Here is a 26,292-nt window from a genome sequence, read left to right as displayed (position 1 = left end):
ATATATATATATATTACATACAAAGAGTTATATGAACATAAGTGTTCACTTCATATAAATAAGTAGCAAGCAGTGGGATGACTAGTAAGCATATATTTACCCCTATAAGAAATTGTCGACCTATTTTTGCAGTGACCCTTCAATTTTACATTTCCTCCAGCTATATAAAAACTTGTCACTGTAAAGCATGGTTAGCATATAGCATTGCTCTATTTTTTTTACCTTATGCGTTCTAAAGGATATAAAGTATTCTCCCATTTAGATTATGTCAACCATTTATGGATATAAAGTATTCTCCCATTTAGATTATGTTAACCACTTATCTAATAACAATAATGAACATATTTATTTGCCATCTGTTTATCATTTTGTTGGCATATCTGATTAGATTTTTTTTTTTTGCCCATTTTTTGTTGGCATTACCATTGAATTTTGGAAGTTCCTTAATGCTCTGGCTACAAGCCTTTATCAGATAAGTGCTTTGTCAATATTTTCTCCCAGTCTATGGCTTATGTGCCTTTTAAAAAACAGAATTTGGGGCCCTTCCTGGTAGCACAATGGGCTAGGACACAGCACTGCAAGCTGGTTGCAGCTGCTTCAGTGTGAGTTTGATCCCGGCCCCACAGGTGACCCACATGGCGGCAGACCTCTCCTGACCCGCCCCCTGCTCCCCTCAGCAGTGTACTTCGTGGGTCAGCCTGTTCTGCTCCCCACTCTGTCTCTGGTGAATCCTCTCACCGCCCCTGCACTTCTGGTCTGTCTCCCAGTTATGTATGCATACATAAATAAATCTTTAAAAAAGAAAACAGAATTTTTATTTTCTTGAGATATAATTTACATTTTATTTAATATTATTTATGTTATGTTATTTTACTGCATTCTATTTCATGTATCCTGTTACTGATACTCAATTTGACAAAACTTTGTTTCACCCATTTTGCAAAGGCTTTTTTTTTTATTTATTTATTTTTATTTATTCGTACAGAACTGGGGTACAGGCCAGAGATGCGGAGGGTGAGAGGATTCACCAGAGACAGAGCGGGAAGCAGAACAGGCAGATCGAGGAAGTACACTGCTGAGGGGAGCAGCGGGCGGGTCAGAAGAGGTCTGCCGCGCCATGTGGTCACCTCCGGGGCAGGCGGGGATTGAACTCATGCGGAAGCGGCTTTAGTTTGTCAGTGCAGTGCTTTAACCTGCTGTGCCAACAGGGAGGGCCGGCAAAGGCTTTTTATTCTAGAAATTTCTGTGTGGCTGGAGCTACTTTTTTCATTTATGTGGTTTGTCTCTCCACACATCGCTTCCTGACTAACATCAGTATTTGTTCATCTAGTCATGCCATGGCAGTCCACTTTCGTGGATTCCACTAAAGTGCGAGGTAGTTTTGAAACTCTTCTGAAAAGCCAGTGAGTCACACATCTTGTGATTGTTGTACTCAGGCACACTTGAACACCTCTAGTTTTGTTCATTTTAAAAGTACGTTCTTATGAGGGTCTCATCAATCCAACCTGGGTAGTAGATATCCCCACCCTCAGGTACAATACTAATTAAACTGCTTTTGCACAATTTAGTCAATGATTCAAAAGCTTTTAAATTTGTCCCCTTATTTTCTACCCTGCCCTAGTTTCTTACAGAGTCAACCCTAAAATTTAACATTGGTTTTAAAACATTCCTTCCGCAACCCTCCCTCACACTCAATTTCATGATGCCACTTTCCCCAACCTCCTGTAGCCATTTCACCTGTTCATCCACTGGAATCTGCCAGTTCGTTGATCCCAGACAAGTTGCTCTTGCTGTTCCCACTGTCCCTCTTCTAAGGAATCTCAAACACACACTTGCTTTGTTCTCCAACAGGATGAGTGGATAACTACTGTCACGTTTAATCTCTACTGAGTAGGGAGCCTCCCTGCTAGCTAGGGGGTAGATCTCAGTGCTCTTACTCCTATGGCCAAAGCTCAATCTCCGGCCTGGGAGGTGACCCCCATGGAGCAGCAGACCTCTCCTGTCTCCCCGCTGTCCCCCTCAGCAGTGTACTTCAGTAGATCCACCTGTTCTGCTCCCCCTACTCTGTCTCTGGTGAATCCTCTCCCCCCCCCACCCCCGCCACCTCTGTCCTGCACTCCTGTTCTACTCAAAAATAAATTTTTAAAAACAATATATCTACCAAGTAGGCTTCTGATCCACAGACCATTTACCATGCTGTCAACTCAGGATTTCCACTTGGATGTCCTAGCTGCTTCCCCAATTGGAAGTCCAAAAGGAATCATCTTCCTTTAGCCAAGACAGACCCTCCCATGCTGTTCTTCTTCCACCCTTAGTTGCTGATGTCAGCAGCTCTGTCTTCACATGGAGATTTTCCCCTCCTGCACTGTGCAAATATAAACCAACTATTCTACGCTTTCACACCCAATACCCCTCACATTTGTTTGTTAATCCACTTCCGCAAACAAAATAGTTTCTCGCACACAAAAACTCAACAAGTGTTTGCTAATAACGGTGACTGTCATTGCCCTACATTGGAATAATGCATAATCAAGGGCCAAGGTTTGAATTTTTAAATGGGACCATAGCTAAGGAAAATTGAAGATGAAGTTAATATATAAACATGACCTTGAACAATCGGTGCTATTTTGATGGATGAGGAAAATATGGAAGTTGTTTGAGATGAGTGAGAGAATGCAGTAAGAAGTGAGTTAAACATGTGCGTGGTGAGCATAGTTTGGTACAGAATCAGTGGTGGATGAGGGAAGAAGTTGTTTTTGAAATTTGGCTCTGAATAAGACCGGATATTAAAACTTTTCCGCTGTGGTGCAATTAAGGGTGATAAAATATTAGTCATGTATTTTCAGCCAAATTGTTAAATTATGGAATATTTATTGCTTTTTAAATCAAAGGACACATGAGAATAGATGACAATAAGATAGTTTCCCAGACCTATCATAGAATAGTCCTTGCCACTGACTTCATTACCTATCACTAAGTCTTTGTGATGGGACAACCTTTTTCAAGTCACTTTGTGGCCACTCTTGATAGCTAGCTCCATTTTATACTTTCTATTTTCTGAGTTGTTTTTTTTTTTTTAAGATTTATTTATTTATGCATACAGAACTGGGGTACGGTCCAGAAGTGCAGGGGTGGTGAGAGCATTCACCAGAGATAGAATGAGGAGCAGAACAGGCAGATGGATGAAGAACACTGCCTAGGGGAGCAGCAGGGAGACAGGAGAGGTCTGCTGCTCCATGTGGGTCACATCTGGGCGGGGGACTGAACTCAGGCTGAAGCTGTGGCTGGCTTGTAGTGCTGCGTCCCAACCCGTTGCACCACCAGGGAGGGAGGCCTCTTTTCTGAGTGTTTTACATTTATATTTTTAATCAAGTCCTTGCCTTGTATGAGCCTTTTTACCCCCCAATTTTATCACTCTTCTCCCACTCATTCTCCTCTTACTTCCTCCAGCCCACAGACACTGTTTGTTTATATGTCATCTTAAAGGAGACATACATGAATTTGACGGTGTTTATTTATTTTATTTTGACACTGTTGATATTTTTTACTGCTGAATGCATAACTTATTTTTTTTCTTCTACAAGTTGCTAGGGTTTGGGGAGAATTGGTAATTATTTATTATTTTTTTCTTATCTCTACCACAAACTTTTCCCAGCCTTTTCAAAATAATTATGAAGTTCCACTGAAAATTGTGAACAAAACATGGCAGTTAAGTTATAGCTTCAGCTTTTATTCTTTATTCCCTAGAGGCCTGTACCTCTGCACCAGTGATAGATAAGTAATGTCAAGTCCTACCTGGAGTTCTTATGTCTTTCCAGCATTGAGTACTAATTTCCTGCATTGTTTGTCTTTCTCTTTATTAGCATACTCTTTTCATTGAAGAATATATATATATATATAATATATATATATATATATGTATGTACTTTAAAGATTTTATTTATTTATGCATACAGAACTGGGGTACAGGCCAGAGGTGTGTGGATAGATAGAGATAGGGAGCAGAACAGACAGATGTGCTGCAATACTCTGCTGAGGGGAGCAGCGGGTGAGACAGGAGAGGTCTGTTGGGCCATGTGGGTCACCTCCAGGGCTGAGGGTCAAACTCATGCCTCAGTGGCTGGGGACAACTTCATGGTGCTGTGCTTTAACCCATTGTACCACCAGGGAAGACCTGAAGATGATAATTTTTAACAATTTTATTGTAGTATGATTTACTTACTGTAAAAGGCACTTTAGTGGTTAACTCATAGTAGCCATGATGTAATGTGTAAGATCTTTACTAATTTCCAGAATTCCCTTGTGTTCATATCATCGACCCTTGTCCACATCGCCACCCTCAGACAGCAACCCATGTGGTGGGTTCATGGGTTTCTGTAGTTACCTACATTTTCCAGAATAGCCAGTGTAGTCTTTTGTGTGTGTTTCTTTTATTTTTTCCACTTAGTCCTCTATATTTGTGGCTCATTCACACTATAAATTGTATCAGTAATTTATTCCTATTAATTCATGAATATATTCTGCCACAGAAATATAACATTTTGCTTTTTCATTTAATCAGTTGGTAGATTTTTTTTTTAAGATTTATTTATTTATTCATACAGAACTGGGGTACAGGCCAGAGGCTCAGGGGCGGTGAGAGGCTTCACCAGAGACAGAGTGGGGAGCAGAACAGGCAGATCGACGAAGTACACTGCTGAGGGGAGCAGCGGGTGGGTCAGGAGAGGTCTGCCACACCATGTGGTCACCTCCGGGGCAGGCGGGAATCGAACTCATGCGGAAGTGGCTTTAGCTTTTTAGTGCAGTGCTTTAACCCGCTGCGCCACCAGGGAGGGCCCAGTTGGTAGATTTTTTAAAAAATTTCCAGCTTTGGGTTATTATGACAAATGTACAATGATTATTACTAGATATGTCTTTGAATAGTCTTATGTATTCATTCATCTCATCAGCAGTGAAACTTTTGAGCCGTAAGATAAAGTGTATATGGTTTTTTTAAGGAATTTCAAACTAGTTCCAAAATAATGTGCACTTTGCATACATATAAACAACAGATGAATGTTCCTGTTTGCACATGTCCTTAGCAGTATTTGCTGTTAATGTGTCCTTTGGATTACAGCTGTTTCTGTGGATCTGTGTTGTGGTTCAATCGTCACACTTTGTAACTATGATGTTGAGCATCTTTTCATGAACCTCTTAGCCACTGGAATACTGTTTTTGGTAAATACCTGTCCGTATCTTTTGTCGTCCTCTTTTTTAAACTTAGGTTTTATTTGTCTCAATTATTTGAAAGAGTTCATCATATATTTTAGATACGAGTGTTCATCAGATATATGACTTGCAAGCCTTTGATACCCATTTTTCATCCATCTTTTGATTTTCTTAATATTTGTAGTTCAAAAGTTTTGATTTTAATTTTTACCTATCTACCATATTTTGTTTCATAAAATACTCTCTTTCATGTCATGAATTGTAAATCATTGCCTAATCTGAAGTCACAAAGAAGAAACTACGCTTTGTTGCAGAAGTTTTGTGGATTTTAGCTTTTACGTAATAGGTATATGAACTATTTTGTGTTAATTTACAAGTATGGTTTAAAGCAAGCTCTGAGTGGCTCAGGTTTTCCATTTTGGGGGGCTTGGGGGTTGTTTTGTCTTTATTTCACATATAATTTACTGGTTGCCTTAGGCACAGCTGTTTGATAAGTTCTCCTTATACCACTGATTCACCTTGGTACTTTGTGGAAATTTTTTGATCACCTAGAACAGGTATTTTTTTGTTTGCTTTCAGAAACAAACTGACATTGCTCTGGCAAGCTGATCTATTCTTTAAACATTGATATGTTGGTTTACAGCACTGTGTAGGTTTCAGGTGCACTCTGCCAGATGCCCAGTCACACCTACCAGAGAGTCGAGCCACAACCCCGGCCCTCCTTCCCCCCATTCAGCATTCTCCTTTCCCTCTGGCACAGCCTGAATGTTGTCAGAATATAAATTTTGTCTTGTTTGTTAGCTTTGCTTCTTTCTATTCCACAGATAAGTGAGATCACACTATATCAATCTATTCTTAGCCAAGAGCCCACAGCCTTGGTTACTATGGCTTTACAGAAAGCTTGAGGCCTGATAAGGACCCCACTAATGTTATTCTTCATTTTCAAAATTAAACCAGTTGTTCTGAAATTTTTCCACACATTTTAAGATTAGCTTAAGAGTCTACCATAAAATATGGCTGAAAGTTTGAAAGGAATTTCACTGAATCTATAAATCAATTTGAAAGAACTGACAACTTAATAAATTGAGTGTTCCATTCTGTGACCAGGGTAGGGATCCCCATTTATTTACACCTCTTAAAATTTCTCTTAGTGAAGTTTTACAATTTTCCAACTGTAGGTCTTGAATTCTTTTGCTCAATTTATTAACAGGATTTTTTTTTTTGATGTTGCTGTGAATGAAAAATTGCTTCTTGATATCATCTTGCAATTGTTCATTGCCGGTATATAAAAGTGCAATTGATTTTTACATATAGGCTTTATGTAACCTTGCCAAACACATTTTTAGTTCTAGTAAATTTATTTCTGTGAAGTCCTTAGGATTTTCTGCAGAAAAATTTTATTCTCCACAAGTAGAGACTGTTTTGTATCTTTCTTTTCATTCTGTATGTCTTAATTGATTAATTAACATTGCTAAAGTAACGTCATCCTCTCTGTTAGATTTAAGTGGTACAAAGGGATATGCATGCTGTGTTCCATGTCACAGAAGAGAAGCATTCTGTCTTTCTTCAAGTATGATATTAGCTGAAAGTTTTTCACAGAAGACCTGTTTGAGTTTGAGGAAGATCCATTCTATTACTAGCTTACTGAAAGTTTTCAATAAAAAATGCATAATAGATTTCTACAGATGTTTTCATTGTGATTTTCATTTGATATTCTTCATTCTATTAAAGTGATATCTTATAGTGAATGAAATGCAGATGTTAAGCCTACTTTGCATGTCTAGAATAGATCCCACTTTTTCATAAGACATCTTATGCGTTGCCAAATTTGTTTTGCGCTTTTGTTAACAGTGGCTTTGCCTCTGTTTCTAAGAAACATAGACCTCTATGAAATTTTTGTTTCCCTCTGTATTTTGCGGCTTTGGTAGCAGTAATAATAGCATCATCAGATAATGTGGGACATATTTTTCTTCTCCTCCTCTTGTTTTAAAGTGTTTGTATAGGACTTCTGCATCTTTGAGGATACTACAGGGTTTTCCCCCAAAGTTTTCCTCCTATTTCCTGTTTTTTCTTTCTATTTTCATTGAATTCCACCCTTTCTATTTTCATTTCTTTGAAATTGGAGCATGCCTTCTAGTTTCTTATCATCCTTTTCATTGCTTTATATGTATTAAAAATTAGATCTTAAGAAAACTGATGGCAGATACCTTACAGGTAATCTTGGTCAAGAAAGACACATCTGTGTCTTTGGACATACATCATTTTTTTTGCAGCTTCTGGCCTACACCCCAGTTCTTCTACATAAAAAGATAAATAAATAAGTAAGCAATGAATTGGGGAGAATGTTAGCCTCATGTGTTAATGTGAAGGGGGATAGTTCGGGAGGTTGGCCTTAAAGAGGGTAGAGACAGGAAGGATTGCTTCTGCAAGAACAGAAAGGACAGATCTCCTGCAGGCTGAATGACTTTGAGAAGGTTGAGGAGAAGCTTTTCTTATCTTTCTCAAAAAAAAAAGGAAGAATGATTGGGAGATGTGTGTATGTCAGCAAGTGGCTGGTTAACATTTTATTTGTGACAGATGAGGCATGTTGGACCAACAGAGGAAGGAAGGAAAAAAGCAGAGATAGTTAGACATTAGCACAAGAATGAAATGGTACAGAGTAAGTAGCTGCTGGTGAACTGTGTTAGAGAAAATAATTAATCAAATGTTTCTTAAAAGGGTAAAAATCGGTCCTCCCAGGTGGCACAATGAGTTAGGATTTAGCACTGTAAACTAGCGGCAGCTGCTTCAGCGCGAATTCGATACCCCGCCCCGAGGTGACCACATGGGCCCGCAGACCTCTCCTGACCCGCCGCTGCTTCCCCTCAGTGTACTTGTCTGCTTTGTTGATCTGCCTGTTCTGCTCCCCACTGTCTCTGGTGAAGCCTTTTACTGCCTCTGTTCCTCTGGCCTGTACCCCAGTTGTGTATGCATAAATAAATCTTTTTTTAGAAAGTAAAAAAACAATAAAAATAAAGGTAAAAATGCCTGTTATTCAGGACTTAATGAAGGTTGAGAAAATTTCTTTCTAAAATAAGCAGTTAGGGGTCTAGGAGTTTCTGATTTGGTAAGGGAGTGTTTGTGATTTCCCCAAAATAAATGGATCCCTGAAGCTGAGTGACACTGCCTTCTGAAAATCTTCCCAGTTCCATTAATGGTGAGTTAGGTAGGGCGATGATCTTTGTTGTTTTTCTAACTTGTTTGCTTAGTGAGTGTGTATCTTCAGAATACTACAGCCACACGCCCCGACACACACACACACACACACACACACACACACACACAGGTGCATGCACAGCCTGTCCAAAACCAGAGTGCAGTCATTGTGGTCCAAAATACCATTACCATAGAGAATAAATATCTTCTCCTCCCTGCTCAGCTTTACCCTCCCTGGGTGGAGTCAGGAACCTGGAACCTCCCCTTTCCATGGGGACTGACCTATTACAAATGAATTCATAAATATAAGTATACATAGATTATTCTTTTGCTACTTTGAAATCTTAATTATAGGGAGAAATCTAACAGCTCAAGGATTAGTAAAAATGAAAAATGGAATTTTGTGGTTTTAGGCATCGTGCTTCTGATTAAACTTTGTTTTACTCAACATTGTTTCATAGCAACAAATACCCTTCACTGCCACTTTCATAAATAATCTGGAGTCCTTTAGACATAGAGTCACATAAACAACAAGAAATTCACTAGGAATTAATTGCAATAACAGAATTAATTGCAACACATAAAGCAAGTATACCTTAATTTTTTCAAATTCCATGGAAAAAACAAATTTATTAGTTTTATAATTAATATTCTCACCTCTCAAAGTAAGCATAACTTAGCATGTAAGTTGCATATAAAGAGTGACCTGATTGATAGTTGCATTCTAGAACAATCTGTATATAGTATTCAGTAAAAAACATAAAATGTTCCCTCTTTGCTATTGATTTAAGTTATCTTATTAGGCACAAGGGACAGCCTAATATATGTACATCCAAAGCAGCTTGATACATTTTATTATCTATATTTTACACACAGGAAACCATAGACTTGGATATTATTAATATTGTAATCAATACTTATTAAGAACTTACTATATACAAGCACATATACAAGCACTGGACTATTTACAGATCATATTTCAAAGTAGTTCATGTAACTTGTACAGCAATACTTATATTTTGTATGGCAAAATAATGCCCAAAGGTCACACTTATAGAAAAGTACTTAAGTGGATAATTACGGCTTATAAACACAGGTTCATCTTTTGCCTAAAAATGTGTCCTTCGTATTGTGTCGCATCATACATGTGTGCTTCCCAACAAAAATCCTTCTGCCCTACAGAATTCAGAACTCAGATGGACATTTTATTAGTGTCTCTGTGTACACATTATGTAATTTTAAGTATTATGTACTTATGACTGGACAAATCAAGAATTCACTAAGAGCATGAGTTTTTAGTGAAATATGCTTTGAGGTTGAATCTTTTTTGAGTTGTACATGAACCCCTCAGTATAATTATTGTTGATGTGTTTCCAGCTGCTACCACCACTGCTATGATGTTCTCTATCCTTGTGTGTCTAGTATATATAAGGCACATGGCTGTGCATTTGAATGTTACCACGGAGCTCGCATTTGTTGCAAAAACCATGACTGACCTTAGTCATAGGAAATTAAATTGCAAAGAAGTTTTGTATATCAGTGGTACTAAAATGTGGGACATCACAAGCGCAAACCAGTGATATGCTTAATATCAAGATTAATGATAAAGCAGCTGTAGTGTGATCGGGTAGACAGAAAGATCAAAGGAACAAATGCGAAAGTCAGAAAAGCAAACTCAACATATAGAGCCATGTGGTTCACAGAAGAGGTCATTGCCAGATGACCCTGGGGAGGAAGCCACCCCTGGCTGAGAGTCGTTGCTCTACAAAGTGTATGTGCACACATGTGAGCAGGTTTCAGTGCTTGGGAATCTCTTATAATTGGTAAATGCCTCAGGGATTTTTGGCCTTACATACCTAGTGCTATTTTTGTATATTGTATCTTTCTCTAGCCTGGAGAAAGATTGGAACTAATTTTTGTGAAATTATTTTACCCTCCTACAACAGAGGGAAGTTAATGCCATTTGAGAATGAGAAGCCAGAGCATGGTTGTCAGTGTGTAGTGCAGGAAACCCCATGTGTATCCAGGGCGACCTTCCAGGTTGTTTAGACATGGAAGATGGGTGGCTGGGGTGAGGAAATCCTGACTCCAACAGCTTCACTGAGGTTATATAGACAATTACAAATGTCTAATCCTTACAAGGATTCCATTTGATTTCCGTACGTCCTTATGGTTCTCTTCCAAAGTCTGACCTTAAAATTGATTTTATAACCACGTATTGGATGGCCTTTCAAGCCCAAAACCCTCCCACTCTGCCACAGAACCAAGATTTAGTTGCAGAAAGAATTGTTTAAATAATTAGAATATGCTTTAAAATATACACTCAATTAACATGGATAGTTTGCTGACCTTGTTTAGCCACTGTTGGAAATACAGCAGCGTGATCAAACCTTTTTCTGATGGACCCCTGCTCTCTCTTTTCATACTGATAAGTATTTGATAAGAGGATATGCTTTCAGGTTAAAAGAAATTTCCTGCAATTCAGGTACATGTGTTTTCCCATGAATTAACTTCACAAAATTACACAAAATTACTAAATTTTTACATGCTGTAGCAATTAGCTTATGATTGTTATTTGAAAGCACTGCTGATAGTGAATTTGGATTTGTAAATTTCACTCATTCAGGTATCGGGGGCCACTAATAACATTAATATTAAGCCTCTGCTGCGGTTTCCCACTTCTTATTGACCTGCTGGAATGACAATTCTTGGGATAGGACAATGATGTGCTCTTGTCTTTTCAAAGCAGACCAGCAAGAGGAAGCTAGTTTTCAAGAGATACCTGTGTAAAGGTGACTATACTCTATGTTATGACTCCTCACAACTCAACTATCATGTATACATGAAACTCGGATCTCTTCCTTATCATGTGACTTTTGTAGATTCAGAGTTCTTGTTTTATCCTTCTAATAGCCTGAGAAGGAATACCTCATCTCTATCTGAATGATCAAGAAAGGAACTTATGCCTAACTGTGGCTCCCTGGCTCCCTGCCAGCTTGGGCTTCCAGAGCATGACAAAATCCTCCATGGACTACCCCGTGGCTTGTTCCCTGATAACTCTTAAAGGCTCAAACTTACATCAGCATAATTACTGAATTCCCAATTGATCCCTCCAAGGTGGAGTGCAAAATTAAATACATTTTCAGATTACTTGAGACTTGTAATGAGATATCCATTTGGAAGTTGTTTAATACATATATATACCAAATTCCTTTGGAAAATAAGAAGGAAGATATTAACATTTAGTTGACAACATTCTGGAAGATATTGGTCAACACAGACTCAAGGAAACCTTATGGGAAAGATATGACTTGCATCTGGTAACACTTCCACTTGAAAGATTTTGGAGTGTTGCTGGTTCCGAACTTTTTCTGAGTTACTGGTTATCTACTTAAATTCTTCAAAAATAAGATGTGAACATGTCATAACTAGCTGGTAGAATTGATTTTCACTATTTTTTGTCTGGTTCATAGAACACCTCTCACTCAGTTGGCATTGCTCAGTTCCTTGGTTGCTGCTCATTTAGGAAAGAAACACAGAAGACATGAAAAAACCCTGCAGCAAAACTGGGGCAGTACTGAGAGATACACTTGACAGCGATGCAAAAATGGCAATTGATTGGTGTAGAAGCTATCTATACTGTGTTGTTTCTCCCTAAAGATGTTATAGTATTAATCCAACCTTGGACTACAGTATCTAGGACCTATTATTATACTGACTGCTAATTTGAATCATCACAAAAACTCTCTAAGGAAGACAGTTATTTCCATTTTCCAGATTAAGATAGGGTCAAAGAAAAAGTCTAAGGTTAATTCAATAAAAGCTATAGCCTAGATGGAAATCTGGATCTTTTGCTACAAAAGCTTGTTTTTCTTCCCTGAAAATATAGTAGGAGTGAATAAATAAACTGCTCAATATCAAGATATTTTTATACTGTTTTGTCTGTGATAGTGTCTGCTTTTGCCAGAATGGTATAAATTAAATTATTTTCCAAAGTCATATTCATATGCAGAAGTAAGAACAGTAAATGAGGTGCAGAAATGAACGTTCAAACTATGTCCTTTGGATATTCTCCGAGATTATTTTTAAAGTTTTATTCTGATAATAAAAAGTTATGTTCAACATTTAGAATTCTAAGTATGGAAATGTATGGAGAAGAACATAGTTATTACCTTAATCCAGAGATTTGGAGATGATAACTGTAGCTTTTAATACTACATGCAAACATATATGCAGTCTATCTAAATTCAAATTTTGTATCTTACACACATGATTGATATATGTGAATATTGTCTGTATGTGCCTACTCTTATAAATTGATACCCTACCTTAATATAGAATATATTATCTACCTCCTTGCTTGTCTGAATTATACATCTATATTATTTTATTACTTTGTGTTAATTTCTGCTTGTACTGTATATTATTTAGTCGATTCTTTATAAGTTTTATATTCAGTATTATAGACAGTATTACAATGACTTTGTACATATGTATATATATGGCAAAGGCTTGTTATCACTTCTCATAAGAAATTTAATTCCAAATTGAATTCGCTATTTAAAACAGGGCATGTTTTTAAGGCCTTTCAACTTGAAATAGCATGTTTTTCCTTGAATAGCTGTACAGATTTATAATCCCACCAGGAGTGAAAGAAATTATAATTTTCTTTACTTTTGCCACCATCAAAGATGCATTGATTATGTTTATTCTTTGTGAATATTCAGTTCAAGTACTTTGCCCATTTTTCTACTGAAGTACCTGTTTATTTTTTTTCTCATTAACATATTCATGTGATATTTTAAGATTACTCTTTTTCATCTGTCATGAATATTTCAAATAGTTTTCCCACTTTATTGTTTGCCTTTTATTTTGTTTAGTGTTTTCTATCATACAAATAGCTTACATTTTATTTTTATTTCTTTAAATTCACTTTTAGAAAGGCACCTTTTCTGCCTAAGAGTATAAATATAACAGCTTTTATTTTGTACTAGTATACCTTGTTCATTTTTTACTGTAGCTTTTTGCTATTGTGAATTGTATGCTTATGTTTCTCTCCTTTTGACCTATTAGAGAACTTTGTCTTTGATTATTGCTGTACCTATTTCCATTCCTAAATTTTAAATAAATAAAAAAAGCAGCTCGCCTTAACATTTCAAATGATACTTAACCAAAAGTCCCTCTTCACTCTCATCCTTTTTCTTGACAGTTGGAATGTGTGTGTCAGTGTTTCATAAAACATGGATTATAAAAGTCATGGGTATGTCTGTGGTTCACCGCCGCTGGGATTCTTCGATGGGTTTTTCTTTGCCTCTGCTGGTTTGAATAGCCCCACAGCACGAGAACTACTAGGGACTTTGTGTTGTTGATGAGTCCCTGGAATTTTATTTCCTCTAAAACTCAACTGGGATTAAAAAACAGGCTGTGGCTAAATTGATCATACAAACCTCCCTGTTCTGGAAACGAGAGTTTGCGTGATCATTTTTAACAACTCTTATCAATGATCTCTTGCACACTAAACTTTGAGAACAAAGGTTCAAGAATCTACCTGTATATTTAAATCTAAAAGTCGGCAGAGTTGTGATAATATAAAATCAGTATTTTATGTTGTGTTTCACTTTGAAAATAAATAAAACTGAACAATGTCCCATTTTGCCATAATTTCAAAGTTTAATTTAGAAAAAGGCATTGTATATGTCTTAGTTACATCAACTACTTGAGTATAACTTAGAATCTTTTGTTTAATTGTATACATCTATATAGACAGCCATTTACAAGCAGAGATGATGTTCATTATTAACTATTTTTGTCTTCTTTAAGCCATATAAATCTTGATGATCACTCTTTTTTGAAATACTAAAATATAAACCTCAACTTTGACACTGTTAATAAAATCCCTTTCTCCAAGCGATCAGTGACTCCAGAATATCTTTTGTTAAACTAAGATTCCTAACTACAAGTGTCCTGCTTAATTATAGCTTGCTGATGTTGATAATGAAAAGTAAGCAGAACATTAGAATAGATTTCAGTCGGATTGTATGGGAGGGTAATGTAAATGTGAATAAATCTCAGACTAATAAATTTGCCCACTATGTGGGACAACTCCAAATAAAATTATCTTCAAAAGCATTTAAAAAATTATATTTTCCAAAATTGTGGTCTTATCAACCATATATATATTTTTAGTTTTAACTATGTGAGCTATTTCATTGTAGCTGTGGTGTTTTAAGTCACAATATGAATAGAATTCTACCAAGAAAACTAACTCAACTGTTACAAGCATTAATAATGTTTTTCACAGGAACCTAGCATATAGAACAGTTAACCTATAAGGTTTTTTTTTTGGTGTATTTATTCTCATGTCCTTAACCTGAGTAGTAACTGAATTGCATGTTTCTTTGACAGGCTTATGCAGGCAGAGATCTGGAGGAGCAGTTGCGTTCAGTGTCCAGTGTAGACGAGCTCATGACCGTACTCTACCCAGAATATTGGAAAATGTACAAGTGTCAGTTAAGAAAAGGAGGCTGGCATCATGCTAGAGAGCAACCCAACGTCAATACGAGGACAGAAGAGACTATAAAATTCGCTGCAGCCCATTATAATGCAGAGATCTTGAAAAGTAAGTACAGGAAAGAAAATCCACAATAAACTTCATATATCAAACCGGGAGTTAGCAGTTTGGTACTTTAATTTCAGCATTTTGTACCACTGATACCTTCAGAGCTGTTCATCATGAAAAACAAAAATTCATAATTTTATTTAGGTATCACATGATGTCAGTTTGACTGACTAAGATGATTTCTTGAGATAATAAAGAACGTGCATGCATATGATCACACTTCAGTTAATTTAACTGTGATATTCTGCTGTAAAATATTAAAAATATATAGAAATATTTTTACGCACTGTAGCAGTAGACATTTAACACTCTATATCCTACAAAATGATTTACATAAATTTTAAATCTGGTTTAAATCTAAGTCGCCCTCACCCACCTTTTCATATATTGCTAGTTGATTGCTGGCTCAGTCACATGGCTTGGAGCTTTGTAAAGTTGCTGAAAATCCAGCAGAAAACTCACAGATTATTAGGATTTAAAAATATTGCCTAGCACAAAATGGTGGGCTACTTTTCAAAGTAACTCCATTTAGCTGTTAGATATCCATTGCTATAAATGTTTGAAATTGCAAAAACTTACAAACAAAATGGCGCCATGGTTAAAGGAACAGTAACTTGGGTCCCTTTACCCCAGAAATTTTATGCTAAGAGAAACAGAGGAGAAATAAAATGGAACATTTGTATTGTGTAGTTAGGAATCAGCAGTGTTAGAAGTAAACCACTACCTCACTGGAAATAAGAGTCCAAAAGAGAATGAGAAAATAGGAAAAGTTTAGTCTCCTAAAAAATCAAATTTCAGGTCAGTGTCCCAGTTGATGGAAAACATTCCAACATTTCAAGTAGCTACCCCCACACCATTACCCAGACTTGTAAACAGCCTGCCGGGAAACAATTTTTGAACTGAATCGAGCACCATCATCATCTTCTCCTTTATATCTGAATTTGAAGAGAAGAATGCAATCAAACGGTTGACAGTGAACTACCTTTAAATGATTGTCTTTTGACTGTACAAAGCACAAATTGATTATAGAAATCACAAAAACAGATACACAGTAACACGTGAGAATGACTCACCCTTTGCAAGGCATGACAATCTATATACGACAGTTTCATTTTCTTGAATAAAGAAAACCAAGCTGAACTGCTGTAGGATGTGGGTATAATTTTCAGAAAGCAGGATGCTCTTTCAGTTTTTAGCAGAAATAAGGCTGTTGTAGAAACATCTCTGCTGCTCTGTTCGGTGCATGGCTTCCTAGTTCGCGGGGCCATCTACAATTCTGTCAGCTCTTTCATTCAAGTTGTGTATTGTATTTTGATCTTAACATCTGAAATCAAATGTGTGTGACTTCAACTGCCATGGCCTCCCCCCTCGGTGGCTTCTCTATAACTTATGGCCTTCCCTATGACTCGACAGGTATTGATAATGAGTGGAGAAAGACTCAATGCATGCCACGTGAGGTGTGTATAGATGTGGGGAAGGAGTTTGGAGCAGCCACAAACACCTTCTTTAAACCTCCATGTGTGTCCGTCTACAGATGTGGAGGCTGCTGCAACAGCGAGGGGCTACAGTGCATGAACACCAGCACAAGCTACCTCAGCAAGACGGTAGGTGTTCGCTCTGCCTGCCCTGCACCCCAGAACCCCCCTCTTTTGCAGAGACTTTGCCTAAGCTCCCGGCCCTTAAAAATAGCAAGATTGTATATCCTGTAGGGAATGAAGTTAATTATGCAATTATGGTTTTGATGCAGTAATATTGCTGAGAAAGTAATTGATGCTTTATGACCTCTGTTTCCTAGTAACAACAAAGCCAAGAGGAGATAAAAGGTATACACACCTGTGTATCTCTGTACATATAGGTATAGGTGATGTAAATGTGTATCCGTATGCACACATCGTACTCTTTAAGGCTAAACACGTGCATTTGACAACGAAATACCTGTAAATGATTGTCTTGATGACAGAGAGCACAAGTTATATATTAAAACTATACAAGGCCATGTATGTGTTCTGTGACTTAGTCGTATTGCATTGAAATAAACCATCACACTTAATATAAAGTGTACATTTCCAGAGGTTGGAACCTATAACCCCCTTTACCTCCACAGACATCATTTGGAAAAAGTTCCTAAAACTCTTACCTTCCAAAGCAAAGGAAATTACCCTGACGTCAAATCCCAGGTACTCTGAATTGCCTGTAAAATCCCTCCCATTAGATCTTAAGCTTCTAAATAATAGAACCTAGTTTGGGTCCAGGATTTTCAAAGCAGATGCCCAGAGCTGCCTGGACTTCCAGGAGGGGGAGGCAGGCGCTCTGGCCCTGGGGCGCTCTCCCACTCCCGTGTGCTGCCAGCTCTGCTCGGGAATGCTGCAGAACCGCCGGCCAGCCTGCTGCACACGTCCTTCTGAGGGACAGAACCCTGGTGACTTGAAAGTCCTCTCCAAGCTGTTTTTAATGAGTTGGAATGGCATCACCATCTGGCAGTTTTCACAACTGTCCTTTGTCCTTTGGAATTAACATCATCAGGAGTCAACAGTTTCTAGCATATGGGTCTTTCATTGATGTCCCAGTGCTCTTTGACTTTGACCACGTCCAAATGTCTGCCACTGACTTCCTCCGTGGAATCATCTAACACAGCTATCTCTTGATCTTGTGGTGCTTCCAATCCTAGTCCCCAGGAACCTTTGCACACTCCTCAAGGTTTTCCTGGCTTCCTGGTGTCCTAACTTAGGCTCTCATTCTGCACATCTCAAGTCAACTATCGCATGTCTCAAGGAAGTCTTTGAGGGTTATTTTTCTGACCTTGTTAATTAGACCTATTATTTTGCTCAACTGTTTTAAAGTCTGCCGCACTTTTCTTTCAAAGCCATTACTGTTGCCTGTGCTCACAAACTGCAGTTTATAATTATCTAGTCATCAGTCTCAGGGATTCACAGCTGCTCTCTAGGCCTTATCTGCTGAAGCAGATTTTAAAGCTCCTTCATGAAGATTAATAATTGAATCATCTGTGTTAACTTTTTCATAAGCAAATACCAGTTGCCCAGTGAAATAGTATGCTGTAAATTTTAGCTTGACCTTCTTAAAAAAAAAAAAAAAAGCTGTTTAATAGATGGGAGAGCTAATTCTACCCTTTTTCTTACCATAGTTAATATGAAGAAAATCCACTCTCTCCTCACTTACTTTGGGTTTACCAAACACATGCTTGCTTTATGTATGTGCCAAGTAAATACCAGGAGACCCTGTAGGTAAAATCTAAACTTGAGGAACAAAATGTAGATTGTTAGTAAACAGAATAAATAAATTTAGCCTTCGGTTAACCATTATTGGTTTTTCTGTGACCACTGAGTTTATTCTCTGCATTGGTCTAATTAGTTTCAGATTCACCTAATTGGTATCAGCATGAAAGTCTTTATTCAAGGGTAATTATTCAATAACGTACAAGCCTTTATTTCAAGTTCAAGGCTTCAAAGGGCTTGGGCTTCAGAAATTAAAGTCTGAAGGGTAATAAGAATATTTACTGCTATGTTGAAGGTACATGTTGGTGAAACAGAATTGGGCCCAGTGTTTCCATTACTTAATATCCAAATACAGAATTTTCTTTTCATAAGAAACTAAGTCTACCTTACACCGTAGGGAGTCAGTTCTTTTACTTCCAGCTACACAGATTTTAGTACTACCTTTGTTGTAGATTTTAATATTGATAATATTGATTTTATCTTGTCTCCTAATCATGTGATTACATGAAAAATCAGAACTTCCTACAGAACTGTTGATGTCTCTCTTTCCTGATTGTTCATTTATGTTGTTTCAAGATTTGATAGCTTTTAATAGCTTGATATTTGCAATAATGGTATTTCTTAACAATTCCAGTCAGTAAAACTGTAGTGTCCTTATATGTATGTGTCATCACTAAAAACATCAGAACAGTTTTCATTTTAGCATCACAATGTGTTAAACATTTACAAATATTTGGAACTAAATATTCGAAGTGGCTTGAAAGTGGGGACTTGGTCCTCAAGACGCTGTTTCTGGCTCTGCACACTGTCCTTGCGTCTCCTCTCCGTGCCCTTCCTGGCCAGCAGGCTCCAGGCTCTTGCCAGTGCAGACACCCACCACCTTCTCCGGCTCGAGATTGGCTTTTACTCTGACAGGTCAAAGCTGATCTGTGACACACTGGAGTTACCCTATTTTCTCCCCCACCCTGCCCTCTCCACTAAGCCAATAAATAAGTCCTTTTCTTTTTCCAGCATTCTCTGTGTCAGTTAATGAAAGTTGTCCAATCCAAGTTATTCTTCCTTTCACTTAAAGCCCAATCAGTAATTCCTGTTAAACTTGGAAGACACCTCTAGCATCTACCCCCTTGTCTCATCTGCTGACCTAGTCTGGTCTAGACCACAGGCCCCTCCCCCTGGAACACCACCTGCATCTGGCACCTTCTGGCCCATTCATCTGTGATGCTCTAGCAGTGACTTTTCTTTTCTAAATGATAAATCAGATACTGCTAACAGCTCATAGTAACACTACATTGTCGACACCGATTCAGCATTCAGCAGTATGTTCAGGAGGTGGCCTTTTCTTTTCTTCTTTTTTGAGCTGGGCTTTTCTAACTGTCTGACTCAGTGTCTCACTGGTTGAAGCAAGTGCTCTGAGCTGTTAGGGATCTTGAATGGTGCTTTTCTTCAGCTGCCTTATTCAGGTTAAGTCCTTTAACATTCACTACTAGACACTCATCATTTGGTCGCTACCTAAATCTTTATTACATGCTACAACTGGCACTGTTCTCTCAATTATTCCTTTCCACCAGTACCCCAATTCTTTTTTTTTTAACATTTATTTATTTATGTATACAAGAACTGGGGCACAGGCCAGAGCTGTGGGGGGTGAGAGGATTCACCCCAGACAGAGTGGGGAGCAGAACAGGCAGAGCTAATGAAATGTACTGCTGAGGGGAGCAGCAGGAAGGTCAGGAGAGGTCTGCTTCCTGGCTGGGGATCGAACTCATGCTGCAGTGGCTGCAGATACTTCACAGTGCTGTGCTTTAACCCATGGCACAACCAGGAGGTCCCACCCCAACACTTTTATTGCTTAAATTATGTCGATGTATCTTGCCTCTGAGTCATTAACAGTGTTTATATCTGAAACATCTCACAAACACACACACTCTGACTTTTAGCTAATTCCTACCATGGAGACTCCTTAGGACTATACTTAACTGCATGACACCCTCTCCCCTGCTCTGATGGCTCTCTTTACTGGCCACTTTTAGCATCTTTGCCTTTTCTGCTTGTCAGATTGTTTTACTCGCTAGCTCTGACCGTCATGAAACTAGAGATCAATTATGCTGTTGCCCAAGGGCACAGCACAGTAGCGACCACGTGTAAACTCTTGGCACTAAATCAAGAAAACTGAACTAAAAGGAAACAGATTCAAAAGTAAAGCTTTGAATCTGCTGGCTTTGGAGCATCTGAGTGGTGTGTGAGTGGAGAGACCAGAAGAAGGCGGGGCCCACAATTCTAGAGTTACAGAGTGGCAGCTGGATCTTAACATGGAGCTTTGCTGGAAAACGTCCCATTGGTAAATGTCATCTCCAGCGCTGGTGAGGTCGTTAATGCTTAGACTGTCATGTGTCAGAAGAGAAGAGCAAACCCCAGGCCAAGAGAGTCAGCGATCACTCTACACCATGTCTGGAGAATCCGTTCTCTAAAAGAATGGTGCTTGGGGAACTTCGCAGGCCCTTCACACTCTGCGCAGCATGGGAAACTCACATTTCTCAAGTAATTAAAAGTAGTGTAAAGTGCCATGATTTCAGGAGAGCTATCAGCACACCGGTTTGTGGAAGCGCATGTGGGGGCTTACCCAGCAAGGCAGAGTAAGACAGGGAAGTCCAGAAGACAGCGTTTCCATGGCAATGTGACACTTGACTCTTCCCTGCAATATGAAAAAAAGCTGACATCCTTGTCTGAGTTTTTCTTCTATTATATTATCTATCCAGTGTAAATGCGATGATTTCTTTTAAAACATAGAAAGGGAGTTTCTTACTGCTCTGTTTTCTGTAGGTACAAAAAGAATTGTTTCATTAAAGTTATTCCACGCACATCTTTCAGCAACCAAAGTCACCAGTTGGTACAATATAAACTGTAAGGACAATGTACTTTAAGTAATGTAAAACCCAAGCGTTTTACAGAAACTTCATTGAAATGTTTTATGGAGCTCAGCGAAAGGCAGGTTATCGCAATGCGAGCAAACCAAAGTCAGCTGAAAGTAAAACCATATGAGCTGAACATTCCAGAGTGAACTAATCGATAACAACTGCCTCACAGTCCTCCCCCAGCAGCGGAGCGGCTCTGAGGTCAGCGGAGGTGGAGGCGGAGAGCGCTCTCTGATGTCTTTCATAAACATACATGTCCGCATGTTTTCCTAATGGACGAATACTTAAGAGCTGTAACCAAAAATTAAGAAAATGGATTTTGCGGAAGGTAAATTATGTCATAACTGAAGCAGAAACAGGAGTCATCTGCTTACCAGGCAAACAGTTTGATAACACAGTTATTTAAATGGCTTTATTTACCTTATGCGCTTTACCAAAATCAGAATGAATTTAAAAACTACTAAGTCTACGGGGGCTCCCAAGAAATCTTGGTGGTAGGATTCGGGGAACTGAGTCTCCGGCTGGGTTTTCCAGTCCTGGACTGAAGCAGCCAGCTCTTTATAGGACCTATCTCTTTGCTTACCCACCCCAATTTACGTGAACTGATTATTTAAAATTCCATGTTAAAAAGAAATAGCTATTTTTTTTGGATTATCTCATAAAGAAATAAAAATAAATATCCACAAAAGCATTCCAGATTATATTTGAGTTGAACTATTTCCAGAAATTTTCCTTAATAGCAAAATTAATTTAAGCATCAGAAAAATGTGTCACTCTCCAATGCAAACGAGGGGTATTATTTTGCACAGCAGAGATAACTCTTCATTAATTAAACAGAACACTTGGGCATTCTGAAAGATTAATTTATTACAAGCATGTGTGTTCAACAAATGGAATGTGATTTTTTTCTTTTTTTGAATCTTTAGTTAATTAATATTGGGCAAGCAGTCTTTGCAAATCAGGTTTCATCCAGATGTAAGAACTCAGTGCCAATATTAGTATTAGAAATGTGTTTAAAAGTAACAATTGCCTTAAGGGAAAAAAAATAATCCATTAGAATACCACCTTTTTGCAGCTCAAAGTATTGACCATGGCTGCGATTATATTCACTACCGCTAAGACTCCTGAGGTTAAATCTTCAATATGATGGGAGCACTGTTATTTTCTACGGCAAATGTACATTTTACCTGTAATAATATGTATGATTAGGTGGAAATTGGCAGGACCTGCAATTCCTTGGTCTTCCCAGAGCCAATGTAAAGATCTGGGAGTCTTGATAGGTGGCCATGTGTTCAGTCTTCTCAATGGAAATACTAACAATGAACCCTTATTTTTCACCTTTTCCTACTTTTAGGGCTTCTTCCTTCAATTTAATGTAGTTTTTTTCTCTTATTTTACAATTCTAAATCATACTAGAACATTAAGTACAGTGGTGAGATTTCATGCTCAGAAAAGAAATTGGTTGTATGTTGGGGCATAAATATGTAAAGGAAGAAATGTTTGCATCATAATTATGTCTATAGAAACATTTCTCTTGAACTGAGTGCAAAACTACATTCCAGGATCTTCTCAGTAAGGAAGTCCTACACCTTTTTCTTGAATAGCCTGCAAGATAAGTAGAAATTGGCTTTGTTGCTTTACAACTGTTGCTATGTTGGTATCAACAACCTATTGTTTCAAAATGTGGGTTTATTTGAAGTCCATTCTTCTTGGTAAGAATTGCCTATTACATAGTCTTATTAAAGAATTCCAGGAGATAGCAACTGGGAACCTGCTATTTGGAATTGTTGCCATTTCTTCCTGTTTACTAGAGTTTTGTAGAATACACAGTCAGATTTTGGAAAAATTTCCAGGCTTGATTTTACCTTCTTTATGTCAGTGCTTTGATCTTCTCCAACATGAGCCAAGTCTTTTTTTTTTTTTAAAGATTTATTTATTCATACAGAACTGGAGTACGGGCCAGAGATGTGGAGGGTGAGAGGATTCACCAGAGACAGAGTGGGGTGCAGAACAGATAGATCAATGAAGTACTCTGCTGAGAGGAGCAACAGGCGGGTCAGGAGAGGTCTGCCATGCCATGTGGTCACCTCCGGGGCAGGCGGGAATCGAACTCATGCAGAAGTGGCTTAAGCTTCTTTGTGCTGTGCTTTAACCCGCTGTGCCACCAGGGAGGGCCCAACATGAGCAAGTCTTTTAATAGGCCTAGACTGATAGTATAGCCTCAATCTCCATAATGAATTATCCTAGTATTTAGATCCTAAATAAGATACAAGCTAATATTAGCAGTTCATGTTATAACATAAAACAGGTTTTGGAAAATCATCATATTCAGCATGTCACATTAAAATTAGTATCAATTGGTATTGGCTAAGAAACACATATTGGAAATTATTACTAATGTTGAATGCAATAGATAAATTTTTCACTGTATAAGCTTAACTCTTTAATATAAAATACTATTCTGAACACATTAAAGCAATAAAAATATGACAATAGTATTAGGACTCTTACTTTATTAAAATACAAAGAATATACTTATCATTTTAAACACAAATGTGTCTGGATATGCCTTAATTCTTGATAGAGAATTCTGGCTAAGTGTTCATTCAAATCAAATGGCAAGCACAGATTTCATGATTGAGTTAAAGTACAGCTTTTGCTGATGAATAGCATTTAAGATAAAGCATTTGTTATTTTATATAATTCTAGAATAGTATCCATCTAAATCCATAGAGAGAGATACTCAGCACTATATGTATTTTCTCATTCACTCTCACTGTTATTTAACTATGACCTGGAAAAGGGCTTTGCATGTGGCATTTTATAGGTTCTTGATGAATAGTAATTGAAAAGTAAACAAGAAGGGCTTTTAACAAAAATTTAAAAATAGTAACAATTAAACGAAAGATTCAGCTGAGCATGAGGTGATAATGAGGACACAGGCAGTTGGGGATGAGAACCAGACTCCATACAATCCCAGCCTTTCCTTCCCTACTTTGCAGATAAATGGATGCCCAGAAATGTAAACAAGTTTCCTAAGTCACCACAAATTGCAGGTGCTGAGCTCTGATTAATGTCTGCTTCATAAGACTAAACGCTTGCTTATTCTTAGGTTTCTAGAAGGAAAGGGGAAGCTGCTAGGTGTTTGAAAAGTGTACATATTTCTTCGGGGAAGACGACATGTTGAGTTGACAGTGTAATCTGATTGGTTTTTTTTAGTTCAAATTTACATTTACTAGGTACATCTTCTCTGACTAGGGAAAAAAGTGCCAGTGGATATAGGGATTGCACCTGACATTCATAATTAGTCTGTAAACAACACAGTAGAATTCACTAAACTTAAAACAGTAACAAAAGTCTCATTTAATCATTTAAATGAAAAAAAGTAGGTCCTCTCTGGTGTGCAGCCTGTTAAAGCACAGCACTGTCAGCTAGCCGCAGCCACTTCAGTGCAAGTTCGATCCCACCCCTCTCCCTGTAGGTGACCCACATGGCGCAGCAGACCTCTCCTGACTGCCCACTGCTCCCCTCAGCAATTAAGCTTCATCAGTCAGCCTGTTCTGCTTCTGCTCTGTCTCTGGTGACTCCTCTCACCGCCCCTGCACCTCTGGCTGCACCCCAGCTCTGTATCCATAACTAAATAAAACTGGGGGGGGTGGAGAGAGAAAGAAAGTATATTGATAGACACATTTAAAACCAGTGCAGAAAAACTGGAGCATGAAAGACTCTCCTTTAGTAGATACTGAGAGCTAACCCAGTTCATGCCGAAGGTACAGCTGTGTCCTTCAAGAAGCACACTCTCTCTGTAGATGTTCCCAGTTTTCCTGAAATTGGAAGATGAATAAACCTCAATTACCAAGAACCTTTCTACTTTTAAAGTTGGCCAAAGGCACCTTTTTCTTAACCTTTTCCCTCACTGACACAATCAAGTCAAACATGTAAGAGGCTGCCCTAAAATCTCAGGTCAAACTTTGGAGGTGAAGGATGTGTTTCAAGAACAGAAAAGATTTTTTTATTTTAGTTTTCAGTCTATCCATTCCTTTTGGTTCAATTACTGAATACTGGATTTAGCTCAGATTGCCCACTTGGACACAAACAAAAGTAATGAAGCATCAATAACTGGAGTTTTCCTTTCCTTTAGTGAAACTCTAAGCACTTTTGTCTCTGAAACTGTATAATAGTTTTAGCACTTATCAAAGCCTTCAACTTACAGGATAAAACATTTCTCTGAGCAGTCTTTTGGGGGGCTGTCTGTGTGTAATTCTTCTCCTGTTTCTTTATGCTTTTAGTCAGTGTACTACCAACACAGATTTCCCCCACCCTTTGATAGCACAGAACCAGAAATATGCTTTCTCATCTTTCCAGAAATAAGCTTTCTTAAAGTACCTTTAATGTCCCCCACTTCACTTGGACATCCTTCCAAGCCCCAGTTCCTGAACACACTTGTGACATCTTGGTTATGAACGTCATTCACCCCAGGATGTCTTAAGTCCTTTCTTAATCTGACACTGCTTCCTGTGAGTGTCTTTCTCTCGGGAAAGCTACCAGGTGGTGTCTGAATTGACAGAAATCACAGAGAGCAGAAGTGGTGCGCCATGGCGAGGGCTGGAGACATCTGGAACTCTTCTTCTCTTGCTGCTATATCAAATAATGCTGTATCCTTCCTGCCAGATTCTCTCTGCCTGTGTCACTTAACACAGTGTCCAATCCTGCAGTGATGACATGTGCTCTAAGCAGGTGTGGTCTTTGTGACTCTGAACCCCTGCCCTCCTGGCAGTGGGGCTTTCTGGTCTCCTCACCTGCACCACCCCCTCCCCTTCCTGCCCCCTAGAGCTACTTCTGTTTGCCGGTTGTCTCTGTGCAACCCTTCTCCTATTTGAAGTCGCCGAGCTATGCGACCCTGTCCCTCTCGGATGTCTCCTTTACTGGCTCCCCTTGACTCTGCAACAATCCCTGTGGTTTCTGAATCTTTACCTGCTACCTCTTCCCTTTTTACTAGGTCATCAGTCATTTTTTTCACTGCTAAATATGCCAGTCACCCAGATTTCTGTTATTAGACATTTTTCTCTTTTCATTCAGAATGTTCTCAACAACTAGTCACACCCAAGAACTCATGTCCAACTAA

General features: G+C 38.4%; 1 protein-coding gene across 1 annotated transcript in view; it reads left to right on the top strand.

The window, feature by feature from the left end:
- The window catches only part of VEGFC (vascular endothelial growth factor C), a 128,332-nt gene that overhangs the window by 88,214 nt on the left and 13,826 nt on the right, over nt 1-26,292 (top strand). The window contains exons 7-9 of the mRNA XM_004682412.2: nt 5,117-5,217; nt 14,809-15,022; nt 16,436-16,626. Coding sequence (XP_004682469.2) covers nt 5,117-5,217; nt 14,809-15,022; nt 16,436-16,626 — 506 coding nt within the window. The remainder of the gene's footprint in view (nt 1-5,116; nt 5,218-14,808; nt 15,023-16,435; nt 16,627-26,292) is intronic.

This window comes from Condylura cristata, unplaced genomic scaffold, assembly GCF_000260355.1.
Source record: "Condylura cristata isolate star-nosed mole 26May11 unplaced genomic scaffold, ConCri1.0 scaffold00014, whole genome shotgun sequence".
In the NCBI taxonomy this organism is placed as follows: domain Eukaryota; kingdom Metazoa; phylum Chordata; class Mammalia; order Eulipotyphla; family Talpidae; genus Condylura; species Condylura cristata.
Note: the sequence above shows the minus strand (reverse complement) of the source record. Positions and strands in the feature narration are given on the sequence as shown.